We start from the raw sequence: 13,391 nt of genomic DNA on the forward strand, positions 1-13,391 counted from the left end.
CAAGTTGAATACCTTCAAAGACGGACCACCACCCCAAAGGGTTTTTATTAGTACAACAAGGTGCTTTAAAAGAAAAAAAGGCAAAGTTTTCGTGGTCAGGAAGGTGACTTTTTCTCCCTTTACCTCCTCGGTGGGGCTCTCGTCCTCAGGAGAGGAATCTCCATTATCTTCATCTGCAAAGTGCACCCTCCTCCTCTCCTTCTTTTCCTGCCCGGCCTCTACCTGCGTGTCCGCCGCCGCCGCCGCCTCCTCCCCCTCCTCGTCCCCCTCGTCACTGTCTGCGGCCGAGCCGCCGTCATCCCCGTCCGCCCCGGAGTCCCCGTCGTCACTGTCCGTTCCCGAGTCCCCGTCCAGGCCGCGCCCCCGGGGCAGAGGCGCCCCTTCCCCCTCCCCCTCCCCCTCCCCGTGGGCCATGCCCTCGTACAAGGCGGAGCCGCCGCCGGCCTCCAGCACGCCCAGGATGTAGTCCAGGCCGTCGCGGACGAAGCTGCAGGGCAAGGCGGCTGCCGCGGGGCCGCCGTCACCTTTCTTTTTCTGGCGGCGCTTGCTCAGTCCCAGGCGGCGCTCCAGCTTGCGGATCTCGCGGTCCTCTTCCTCGTTGGCCGCCAGAAGCGCCCGTTTCCGAGCCGCGGCGGCGGCGGCGCCGGGTCCACGGGGCTGGGCCTGAGCGGGCCCGCGGAGGGGCCTGTCCTCGGCCGGCGGCCGCTGCTTTGGCTGCTGCTGCTGCTGCGGCGGCGGCGGCTTCTGCGGCTTCCCGGGGGCCGAGGCCGGAGCCGCAGCCGCCTGTTTCTTGTTCTGCCCCGGCCGCTCCCGGGCGCCTCCCGGGGCCCTGGCCGGCCCCCCGGTCCGCTGCAGCCGGCGGGCTTTCCTCAGGTGCCGCTTCTCCTTCTTGAGCTCCTTGCGGCGCTTCTTGCCGGCGTGACGCGAGGCCGCCCGCGGTGGTCCGGCGTGGCCCGCGCCCTCCGCGCTGCCGGAGATCTCGTCCCCTTCCCCCGCGGCCGCGTGCACGAACTCCTGCACCGCCAGCCGCAGGCGCTTCATCGCGCCGCCGCGGCGGGCCGAGCTGGCCTTGCGCTTCATCGCTTCTTCCCTCCTAGCCGGCCGCTATCACACGCAGGTGGGCGCTGCCATCTTCCTGAGGGACCCTAAGCTTCCGTCGGGCGGAAGAAGAGCGGCAGACAGCCGTCCATCCGGCGTGGGAGGGAGGGAGCGAGCGCGTCACAGCGCCACCTCCTGGCGGGAGGGCGAGTGACCCGCGAGGAAGAAGCCGCGGTGAGCTTCCGCGAGGCTGGGAGGGGGATCGTAGGGCCGGCGTCCCGGAGGGAGGCTTATCCCGAGCTCACCCGGCCTGTGGCGGAGATGTGGTGGACGGGATAGAGGGGAGATCCCTGCCCTTCTAGAGGCAGTAATTATCGCGGGAGGCGGGGAGAAGGCTTGAGACGGCCCGAGGCCCATTCATGGGCTGGTGGGGGGAGCCGCGGCCTCGGCGCCTCGGGAGGGAGGGAGGGGTCCTGCCTTCCGGGCCGGAGAGTCCGGCGCTGACCCCGGGCCTCGGCCCGGAGCTGCCGTTACACGGACTCCCGGGGGCACCGTCTGTGCCCCTGGTTGTCTCGGAAGGGAGAGGAGAGAGGAGGGGAGGCAGGAGGGAAAGGAAGGAAGGGCGCCTCCGCTGATTAAACGCTGCCCTGGCCCAGCCGGGCGCTGAGCCCTTTGCCCCGCGGCCTTGTGTGACCTTAAAGGAACCCCGGGAAGCGGGCGCCGTTGTTTCCCACCCATCTTACAGGTCAGGAAACTGAGGCAGGGTGCGGGGCTGCTCCAGCGGGTGCCGGCCCCCTGGGCGTCGTGGGGAAGCCTTGTCCGAGTGGCGGGGTCACCAGGAAGCCCCAGGGTAACTAACCCGTCCCACCCGAAGGGTCACCCGATGTTCGAAAACAAAGGCGCATTCACTTCGGGAGGAGTCAGAATTAAATGGACGACGAGGTCATTCCCCAGAGCGCAGACACAGCAGGGCCAGAATTAGCCGCAGCATTCTTGGCAGGGGAGCTACGGCCTCCCCCTGCGTGAGTTACCGCTCGTGCGCTAACCGTCGGTGGCGGATCTCAGAATTGGGTCAGGGGCTGCGACGTGCCGGGCACTGTGCTTTCTATGAGACTGTAGATGGAAGCAAACAAGGCTGTCTGACTCAAAGGAGCTTGCCTGCTGATAGAGGACCAGGTGGAGATGCAGGCAAAAACTCACCTGTCAGAACCCACGCTGGAGGGAGAACTCCAGACTTGGAGGCAGGAAGACCGGAGTTAAGTCCTTCCTCAGGCCGTTTAGCTCGGTGACCCTGGGCAAATCCCTTACATCTCCCACCTTCAGTTTTCCCATCTGTAAAATGGGAATAAATAGTTGTACTTCAGAGTTGTTCTGAGAATCACATGAGATTATGTAAGTCCTTTGCAAACCTTAGCTTCCTGTGTAAATGTTCACTGTTAGCATTAAATTTATTTACTCAGTACCATAACAAAATTCCAAAGGCTTACTTATACACATTGGAAGAATAATAACAGAATTCATCCAGGTGAACTAAAGGTCGAAAATCTCAAGGAAAATCATTTTTTAAAAAGTGGGAAGGCAGGGGGCCTAGCAATAGCAGATTATCTCTATAGTATGCTAAAGTATATTATTATAGTATACTACAAAGCGGTAATCATCAAACCTGTTTGGTACTGATATTGATACAGACAGTGCCCTAAGGGTTAAAAAGAATATTAAGGGTTGCTTTTCCTGAAGATCTCCTTCCCCAGTTTTCCATCCTAATACTCTCCTAGCACCATCTTGCCAGTCTTATCTTAGCATTCCAGTACAGAGGAGACCAAAAAATGTGACCAGCCTTGCACAAGGGCATCCTGTATGAGGACTGGTCAGTCTGACTGACCACCCAGAAGTCGGTGGAGCTTCAGACGTTGCTGACCTTGTCTGGACACTCCAAGGGTCTCACAGCCAGGGAGAAAGTAGAAGCAGAAAGGTCCAGGGAAGAAAACAAAGAAAAGGGCACTTACCTGTTATCTCAGTGGCTAGGAGAAGATCAGCAGAGTCCAGTTAATATTTGGACTCCCCAGATTTCAGCACCATGAATGTTGAGGTCAGATTTAGGAGAGCTGTTTGGGTGTGAAAGAATTGACATAGATAATTTTTCTTTTAACCAATGGGAGCTTTATTATATGGAAGCTTCATGGGCCTGAAATTAGCGAGAAGCTAATGAAAGCCCCTGATCTGGAAGGACCAGGCTTATGTAGACAGAAAGCTATACAGCCTGTAGGATGATGATGTAATTTTAGGGTTATGGGAGTTGAAGAGATGAGGGACAGGATGAGGAAGATGGTTGCTTACAACAACATAAGGAGGAATTGTCATGACACGGGATGAGGGAGACAAGGAATTTTATGGTCCAGGATAAGGAGAAGTTTTATGGCATTTCAAGATTAGAGGAAGAGACTTTAGGATGCCCTCAAGCTTAGGAGGGGCCTTACACAATTTTGGAAAAGCAACCCTCAATATTCTGCTTAACCCTTAGGGCACCGTTTATATCTATATCAGTACTGGCTAAAAAAAGCAAAACCAGTCATTGGAACAGAGTAGGAATACAATAGTTATATAGTGCTTTTGATAAACCCAAAGATTCTACCTACTTGGGTAAGGGTTTATTATTTTTAAAAAAAACTGGGAAAAATGGAAAGTAGTATGGAAGAAATTAAGTTTAGACAAATATCTCACAGCATGCATCACAGTAAACTTAAGACAGGTACATGACCTAAATATAAAAGGTCCCATCATAACTGAATTAGAGGAACTGGGAAGGAGACACTTTTAACAACGATGGTTAGGAGAATACTTGAGGGGCAGAGGATCACAGAAAGCAAAACAGGCATATTGATTGCATAAAATATTTGATTGCATAAAATGGAAATGCCTCTGCATAAACAAAATTAATGCACTCAAAAATTAATCAGGAAAAATCTTTGCAGTCAGTTCTTCTCATAAAGGTTTGATATTCAAGCCCATATGGAAAACTGACTCAAATATATAATAATAAGAGCCATTCCACAAAAAATAATAGTCAAAGGCTAGGAACCGTTCTCAAGGGAAGAAATGCAGGCTATCAACCAACAGCCATATGAAAATAAATTCTCCAAATCGCTATAATAAGAGAAATGCAAATTAAAACAGCTCTAAGATTTCACCTCCCACCCCTCCAAAATTGGGGAAGTCCGACAACATAGCTAGTGCTTTAACCAGTTGTTTTTTTTATCCCCCCTAGGTTCTGTGTAATCAGAGAAGCCCTTTGAAGACACAAAGACCAGGTAGATGAGTTATCAGCAATTGTAATGCTGATCCAGCAGTAGATCAATTCAGTGAACCTTCATTAAGGACCCACTGTGTGCCAGGCCCTAGCAGCTAGGTGGTACGGTGAGTAGAGCTTTGGAAAACTGGAGTTAGCCATGTGACCCTGGATGTGTCACTTAACCCTTGTTTGCCTGTTCTTCATCTGTAAAATGGGGATACTAATAGCACCTACCTTCCAGAGTTGTTGTAAAACTCAAATAAGATCATTGTAAAGCGCTTAGAATAGTGCCTAGCACAAAGTAAGATCTATGTAATTGTTATTATTATTATGCCAAATACTGAGGATACAAATAAGAAAAAGGAAGTCGCCGCTCTCCTGAGCTTACATTCTAATGGGAGAAGAAAACACACAAAAGGAAGCCGTTTTTTGCAGTTGAAATTAAGAGTAAATTGGAGCAGCAAAGTTCCGAATATGTTCAGTTGGTGAGGCTAGCAGTCATCAATCAAAGAAGCTCTTAGCTTCTCAGCAAGTCAGAAGACCCCAGGTGCGGTTCACAAGACTTCTTTTAATTGAGTTATTTTGTTTTCAGTGTTCGACGATCACTTTCATATATCTTAGATTTTTTTCCACACCTTCCCTCTTATTCCCCCCTCCCTCCCCACGCCTTCCCTAAGACAGTGTACAATCTTATATAGGTTCTACACATACATTCCTATTAAATGCATGTTGCATAAAAGAATTAAAGTGAATAGGGAAACCATAAAACACAACATAACATAATACAAAAGAAAATGGTCTGTTTCTGTCTGTGATCCAATTCCATAGTTCTTTCTCTGGATGTGGAAGATATTTTGCCTCAAGAGTCCATTGAAAATTTTTTAAGTCCATGCATTTCAATGAAGTACTAAGTCTACCAGAAAAATTCCTTGCACACTGTGGTTGTTGCTGTGTACAGAGTTCTCCTGGTTCTGCTCCTTTCACTCAGCATCAGTTCATATAAGTCTTTTCAGGTTTCTCTGAAGCCTTCCTGTTCATTATTTCTCATAGCACAATAGTATTCCTTTACATTCATATATCACAACTTGTTCAGTCATTCCCCAATTGATGGGCATCCTCTTAATTTCCAGTTTTTGGCTACCACAAAGAGAGCTGCTGTAAATATTTTTGTACATGTGGGACCCTTTCCCATTTTTGTGATCTCTTTGGGATAGAGTCCCAGAAACAATATTGCTGGGTCAAAGGGTATGCCCATTTTTGTAGCCTTTTGGGCATAGTTCCAAATTGCTCTCCAGAATGGTTGGATCAGCTCACCGCTCTACCAACAATGAATCAGTATTCCAGCTGTCTCACATCTTCTCCAGCATTTATCATCTTTCTGTTTTGTCATGTTAGTCAATCTGATAGGTGTGATGTACTACCTCAGAGTTGTTTTGATTTGCATCTCTCAAATCAATAGTGATCTAGAGCATTTTTTCATATGATTATAGACAGCTTTAATTTCTTCCTCTGAAAATTCCCTGTTCATATCCTTTGACCATTTATCAGTTGAGGAATGACTTCTATTCTTTTACATTTGACTCAATTCTCTATATATTTTAGAAATAAGGCCTTTATCACAGACACTATTTGCAAAAATTCTTTCCCAGTTTTCTGCTTCCTCCTAATCTTGGTTGCATTGGGTTTGTTTGTGCAAACACTTTTCAATTTAATGTAATCAAAATTATCCATTTGGTACTTGATAATATTCTCTATCTCCTGTTGGGTCATAAATTTCTCCATTCTTCATAAATCTGACAAATACACTATTCCTTGCTCCCCTGATTTGTTTACAGCATCATTCTTTATACCTAGATTATGTATCCATCTGGACTTTGTTCTTGTGTACGGTGTCAGGCATTGGTGTATGCCCAGTTTCTGTCACACTGTTATCCAGTTTTCCCAGCAATTTTTGTCAGACAGTGAGTTCTTATCCCAGAAGCTGGGGTCCTTGGATTTATCAAAACAGTAGACTGCTGTATTCATTAACTGCTGTGTCTTGAGCACCTAACCTATTCCACTGGTCTACCCCTCTGTTCCTTAGCCAGTACCAAGTGGCTTTGATGATTGTTGCTTTATAATACAATTTGAGATCTGGTAGAGCTAGGCCACCTTCCCTAGCATTTCTTTTCATTAGTTTTCTTGATATTCTGGACTTTTTGTTCTTTCAGATGAATTTTGATATTTTTTCTAGCTCTAGAGAATAATTATGTGGTAGTTTGATTGGTGTGGCACTGAATAAGTAAATTAATTTGGGTAGAATTGTCATTTTTATTATATTAGCTTGACCTACCCACGAGCAACTGATGTTTTTCCACTTCCTTAGATCTGACTTTATTTGAGCGAATAGTGTTTTATAATTGTGTTCATATAGTACCTGGGTTTGTTTTGGCAAGTACAGACTCCCCAATATTTTATAGTGCCTCCCATAGCTTTAAACAGAATTTCTCTATCTCTTGCTGTTGGGCTTTGTTAGTAATATATAGAAATGCAGATGATTTGTGTGAGTTTATTTTGTAACCTGCAACTTTGCCATAGTTGCTTATTATTTCAAGTAGTTTTTTACTTGAATCTCTGGGATTCCCTAAATATATCATCATATCACTTGCAAAGAGTGATAACTTGGTTTCTTCTTTGCTTATTCGAATTCCTTCAATTTCTTTTTCTTCTCTTATTGCTACAGCTAACATTTCCAGTACCCTATTGAATAATAGTGATGATAATGGACATCCTTGTTTCACCCCGATCTTATTGGAAATGTATCTAACTTACCTCCATCGCATATAATGCTTGCTGAAGGTTTTAGGTAGTTACTGCTTATTATTTTATGGAAAGTTTAATTTATTCCTATGCTCTCCAGTGTTTTTTTCAATAGGAATGGGTATTGTATTTTGTCAAAAGCTTTTTCTGCATCTATTGAGACAATCATGTGGTTTCTGTTAGTTTTGTTGTTATGATCAATAATGCTAATAGTTTTCCTAATATTGAACCAGTCCTGCATTCCTAGTATAAATCCTACCTGATCATAATGTATTATTCTCGTGATAAGTTGCTGTATCCTTTTTGCTAAAATCTTGCTTAAAATTTTCCCATCTATATTCATTAGAGAAATTGGTCTGTAATTTTCTTTCTTTGTTTTGGCTGTTCCTGGTTTAGGTATCAAAACCATATTTGTATCATAAAAAGAATTTGGGAGGACTCCTTCTTCCTCAATTTTCCCAAATAGTCTGAATAGTATTGGAATTAATTGTTCTTTAAATGTTTGATAGAATTCACTTGTAAATCCATCCAGCCCTGGAGATTTTTTTCCTAAGGAGTTCCTTGATGGCTTGTTCAATTTCTTTTTTTGAGATGGGGCTATGTAAGTATTCAACTTCCTCTTCTGTTAATCTGGGCAATTTATATTTTTAAAATAATCATCCATCTCATTTAGATTGTTGAATTTATGGGCATACAGTTGGGCAAAGTAATTTGTAATTATTGTTTTAATTTCCTCTTCATTGGAGGTGAGTTCACCCTTTTCATTTTTGATATTGGTAATAGTTTTCTTTTTTTTAAATCAAATTGACCAAAGGTTTATCAATTTTATTGGTTTTTTCATAAAACCAACTCTTAGTTTTATTTATTAGTTCAATAGTTTTCTTAATTAAAATTTTATTAATCTCTCCTTTGGTTTTCAGTATTTCTAATTTGATATTTACTTGGGAATTTTCAGTTTGTTCTTTTTCTAGCGTTTTCAGCTGCTTGACCAATTTGTTGATCTCCTCTTTCTCTATTTTATTCATGTAGGCATTCAAAGATATAAAACTTCCCCTAAGAACTTCTTTTGCAGTATCCCATAAGATTTGGTAAGTTGTCTCATTATTGTCATTCTCTTGAATGAAGTTTTTGATTGTTTGTATGACTTGTTGTTTAACCCACTCATTCTTTAGGATTAGATTATTTAGTTTGCAGTTACATATAATTTTTATTGCATTATGATCTGAGAAGGATGCATTGACTATCTCTGCCTTTCTGCACTGGATGGTGAGGTTTTTATGGCATAGTACATTGTCAGGTTTTGTATATGTGCCATGTACCACTGAGAAAAAGGTATATCCCTTTCTGTCCCCCTTCAGTTTTCTCCAGAGATATATCATATCCACCTCATCCAGAGTTCTAGTCACCTCCTTAACTTCTTTCTTGTTTATTTTGAGGTTAAATGTATCAAGTTCAGAGAGGGGGAGGTTGAGGTCCCCCACTAGTATAGTTTTGCTGTCTATTTCTTCTTGTAACTCCCTTAACTTCTCCTCTAAGAATTTGGGTGCTATACCACTTGGAGCATATATGTTTAGTAATGATATTGCTTTGTTGTCTGTGATGCCTTTTAGCAAGATATAGTTTCCTTCCTTATCTCTTTTGATTAGATCTATTTCTGCTTTTGCTTTGTCTAAGATTAGGATTGCTACTCCTGCTTTTTTTACATCAGCTGAAGCACAATATATTCTGCTCCAAACTTTTACCTTTACTTTGTTTATATCCCCCTGTTTCAATGTTTTTCTAATGAACAACGTATTGTTGGATTATGGTTTTTAATCCATTCTGATATCCATCTCCGTTTTATGGGAGAAATCATCCCATTCACATTCACAGTTATGATTACTATCTGTCTTTCCCTTCTTCCTCTTTCCCACTGTTTGTGCTTTTAGTTCTCCCTTCTCCCTTCCCCTCCACAATAGTGTTTTAGTTTTTCACCACCACTTCCCACAGTCTTCCCTTCCTTTTTTCAGCCCCCTTCCCTTTTCCTCCCCTTTACCTTTACTACTTCTTCCCTCCCTTTTAACCTCCCTTCCCCTTTCTTTCCCCCTTCCCCTCCTACTGCCTATAGAGCTAGTTAGATTTATATACTTAATTGAGTTTGTTGTTCCCTCCTTGAACCAAATCAGATGAGAGTACCTCTCAAGCAATACTCATCTCCCTCCCCTCTTTCCCTCTACTGTAATATAATTTTGTGCCTCTTCCTGTGATGTAATTTACCATTTCCTGCTTCCTTTTCACATCTCTTGTTACAATCCCTTCTCACCCTTAAATCACATTTTTATCATCACATCATTTACTTTATACTCACTCCCTCTTTTTATGTATATCCCTTTTATATTTCATAATAAATATACAATTTTCAAGATTAACAAGTATCATCTTCCCTTATAGGGATGTAAACAGTTTGCCCATATTGAGTAGCAAATTTTTGTTTTTGTTTTTTTCCGTTTACCTTTTTACGCCTCTCTTGAGACCTGTGTTTGAAGATCGAATTTTCTATTGAGTTCTGACATTTTTATCAGGAAGGTCTGGAAATCCCTTATTTCATTGAATGTCCATCTCTTTGCTGGAAATATTATGCTCAACTTTGTTGGGTAATTGATCTTTGGTTACGGTTCCAGCTCCTGTGCCTTATGGAATATCATATTTCAATTCCTTCAGTCTTTTAATGTAGAAGCTGCAAGGTCCTGTGTGATCCTGACTGTAGCTCCTCAATATTTGAATGGTTTCTTTCTGGCTGCCTGTAGTATTTTCTTCTTCACTTGATAGTTTTGGAATTTGGCAGTGATATTCCTTGGTGTTTTTACTTTGGGATCCCTTTTGGGAGGTTCTTTTGGATTCTTTCGATGATTATTTTGCCCTCTGGATCTAGGACTTCTGGGCAGTTTTCCTTGATGATTTCTTGGAGGATATTGTCCAGGCTTCTGGTAGGCCAATAATTCTTAGATTTTTTTCTCTCCTGGATCTATTTTCCAGGTCAGTTGTTTTTCCAATTTTACATTTTCTTCTGTCTTTTAATTCTTTGGATTTTATTTGGCTGATTCTTGATGTCTCATAGAGTCATTAGCTTCTACTTGCCCAATTCTAATTTTTATCAAATTGTTTTCTTCAGTTAACTTTTGCATGTCCCTTTCCATCTGTCCAATTATTCATTTTAAGGAATTATTTTCTCGTTAGTTTTTGTACTTCCTTTTCCATTTGTCCAATTTTCGCAGTTAGGTTTGGTGCATCCTTTTCCATTTTCCCATTTTCTTTTTTAAGGGGCTCTTCTCTTCAGTGAATTGTTTTTCATACTTTTAAAATCATTGGCCAGTTTTTCTTCTATTTTTCTAATTTGTCTTTTAAAATCCTTCTTCAGCTCTTCCAAGAGTGTTCTTTGTGCTTTTGACCAGTTCATAGTCCCTTCTCAAGTTTCAGATGGGAGTACAGTCTCAATGCTGACCTCTTTGGTATTCGTGTTTTGGTACTTGTCCCCACAGAAAGATTCTGTAGTGTTTTCTTTCCTGCTTTACTTCTTATTCATGATGATGAGGCTTTGTGTGTTGTAGCCTCTGGTTCTTTCATCTAGAAGCTAAAGAACTTGGTGCTGAGCTGGCTGGTATGAGAAAGCAGAGGCCAGGTGAAGTCTTTTTGTGTTTCCCCAGATTTGCCCTGGAGCTAGCTTGTTAAGTGTTGGGAAGGGGTGATCCTCAGCTGAGCTAGAGTAAAAGCAAGCTCAGCTGTTCGTGATCCCAGTTGCCCTAGTGTCTTCCCATATCCCCTGGGGTGCTGAGGCATGCCAGGGTTCTGGTGTTGGTGGTGGCAAGGCTCCACCCCCCTGGAGCTCCGGATCTGCTCCCAGCTCACTGAGGTGGGGCTGTCTGGGACAGCTCTGGTCCTGCACTGGTCCCCTTCTGGCACAGCAAGAGAGATCCTCCTTAGCAATTTTCCTAGCCTCATGCACTACAAGACTGTTTGCCCCTTCTGATGATCCCATTGATCCAGTATTTTTCTGGGGAAATATTTTATGATTCTTTCAAGATCAACAAGGGGAGGAGAAGAGAGCATTTAGCAATCACTCCGCCATTTTGGCTCCTGGAAGTTCAAGTAGGTGACCTACAGACATTTAATCTGTGGGCTGATAGTCTCAGGAGCAGCTGCTGCAGATACCTGGGGCTCCAGAGCTCTCACTCGTTTGGTTTTGCTGGGCTTCTGTCCTGGGCTGATATGCCTGAGATTCTGCAGTATAGCCACTGCCTCAGACCATCCAGGGCTTCCTATCAGACCTGCAACTGCGGAGATGTGCTGTGCTGTGTGCTGCGTGCTCCTCCACCCCTGCAGAACAGAACCTTCCTGTCAACCTTCCAGTCTATCCTGGGCTGTGAATCTGCCACAGTCTGTCTCCTGTTGGATTCTGCCCCTCCAAAATTTGGTCAGATTCTCTTTTTAGAGGTATCTGAAGGAATTTGTCTAAGAGCTTAAGTGAGTAGTTGCTCTCACTCCACCCCACAAGACTTCTTATAGTACAGCCTTTAGGCCAGACAGTAGGGATGATTAGCTCCTCTGGTTTCTGTTGGTGGAAGGGAAGAGATTTTCTTTCTTATCACTAGGGAAAGCAGATGTATAGGTTGTGTCCACTTGCATCCTTGCAAACAAGTCTCCTTGGCATAAAGATAAAACAATGATTTACAAGTCTACTGAATTTATGGATTTATGGACTTCTGAACTTCATTCAGAGCCCAAAGTGACTTGAACAGTTAGATAAAATGTCAGTGTTGGTATAAAAGAGAATGGAGTCAATTTGATTTTCTCAATTCCTCCTTTGATTGATGGGAGACATGTCTATAATCTAATTCCATAAGATTTTTAACATGGTCATTATCAGCAATGCATATTACCATAAGCTTTTCTGGGGCTAGTCTAGAACAGGCTTTAACACAGCAACAAAGAGAAAATCTAAAAAAGAATAATGAGACAGGGGCAATAAGGGCCCATTTACAAAGGGTAGCTAACAGACCATTTCCTTGTAACCAAGTGGACCAAGAAGATTTTTACCTGGGGTCACCTGGGAATGGTAGTTGTGTTTCTGCTATAACTTATTGGATCTTACATAGTCTTGTCAAGAATTTCTCCTGACCAGTTAATGTTTGAACTACAAGATTGATGAGTTACAGCACAAGCCCTTCACTGTGTTGCTTTAAAAATATCTAAAACCACGTTATTTTTTAGTTACAGAACCTACTTCAGTCTAGAGAGAGGAGATGGATTCTCTTGTGGCCTTATCCAACGTCTCAATTTCCAATGAGAGATTCAGGCTACTTAGAGGACTCACCAAGGACTAATTTGACAGGTGAGATTTGCGGGTCACCAAGGTAACCAGGAAAACTTAGCAAACAAACCCCCAAAAGCCAAAGTAATACAATAATGATCATTAGTATTAACTAACATCAAGTCTTCTTGTATCCTACTAACTCACTCTCAATGTCCATTTAATCAGCACATCTCATTTTGGATCCCAGATATCCCATGTAGTTGTCTAGTACCTGAAAGTATCTTCTCTTGGACATTCTGATATAGACCTCATTCTCAGGGCAGCTCTGAAGGGGGCTCCTCCTAAATGTGTTGCTTCTTTGGTTCCCAGTCACTTGCAAAATTACTAAGTAATTTTACTAAAATCTGCCAGTAACAAGACTCAATACAGGTATACCTTGTTTACTATGCTGTGCTTTATTGCATTTCATAGACATTGCATTTTAAATTCTATTTCCCAATTACATGTAAAACCACTTTCTTTTTAAAATTTTGAGTTCCAAATTCTCTCCATCCCTCTCCTTTCTCTTTCCTGAGAAGGCAAGCAATTGATAATAGGTTATACATGTGCAGTTATGCAAAACAATTCCATATTAGTCATGTTGTAAAAGAAAAAAAACACCAAAAAAAAGGCAAGGAAAATAAAGTTTAAAAAGTATTTTTCAATTTGCATTCAGACTCCATCAGTCAGTTCCTTCTCTGAAGAGAGAGCATTTTTCATCATAATTCCTTTGGAATTGTCTTGGATTATCATATGCTGAGAATAGCTAAGTTATTCGTAGTAGTTGATCATCAAGCAGTATTGCTGTTACTGTGTACAATGTTTTCTGGTTCTGCTCACTTCACTTTGTATCAGTTCATGTAAGTCTTCACAGGTTTTTCTGAAATCATCCTGCTCATCATTTCTTATGGCACAATCATATTCTGTTACAGTCAT

General features: G+C 42.9%; 2 protein-coding genes across 2 annotated transcripts in view; one reads left to right on the forward strand and one right to left on the reverse strand.

The window, feature by feature from the left end:
- Positions 1–1,260, reverse strand: part of NOM1 (nucleolar protein with MIF4G domain 1) — a 31,014-nt gene extending 29,754 nt beyond the window's left edge. The window contains 3 exon segments of the mRNA XM_072652096.1: positions 124–1,096; positions 1,098–1,147; positions 1,149–1,260. Coding sequence (XP_072508197.1) covers positions 124–1,096; positions 1,098–1,147; positions 1,149–1,190 — 1,065 coding nt within the window. The 5' untranslated portion in view covers positions 1,191–1,260.
- Positions 1,261–8,124: 6,864 nt separating this feature from the next.
- LOC140532937 (U3 small nucleolar RNA-associated protein 14 homolog C-like) overlaps positions 8,125–13,391 on the forward strand; it is a 33,886-nt gene continuing 28,619 nt past the window's right edge. The window contains 2 exon segments of the mRNA XM_072652097.1: positions 8,125–8,214; positions 12,374–12,494. The gene's annotated coding sequence lies outside the window, so the exon portion shown is untranslated.

This window comes from Notamacropus eugenii, chromosome 3, assembly GCF_028372415.1.
Source record: "Notamacropus eugenii isolate mMacEug1 chromosome 3, mMacEug1.pri_v2, whole genome shotgun sequence".
In the NCBI taxonomy this organism is placed as follows: domain Eukaryota; kingdom Metazoa; phylum Chordata; class Mammalia; order Diprotodontia; family Macropodidae; genus Notamacropus; species Notamacropus eugenii.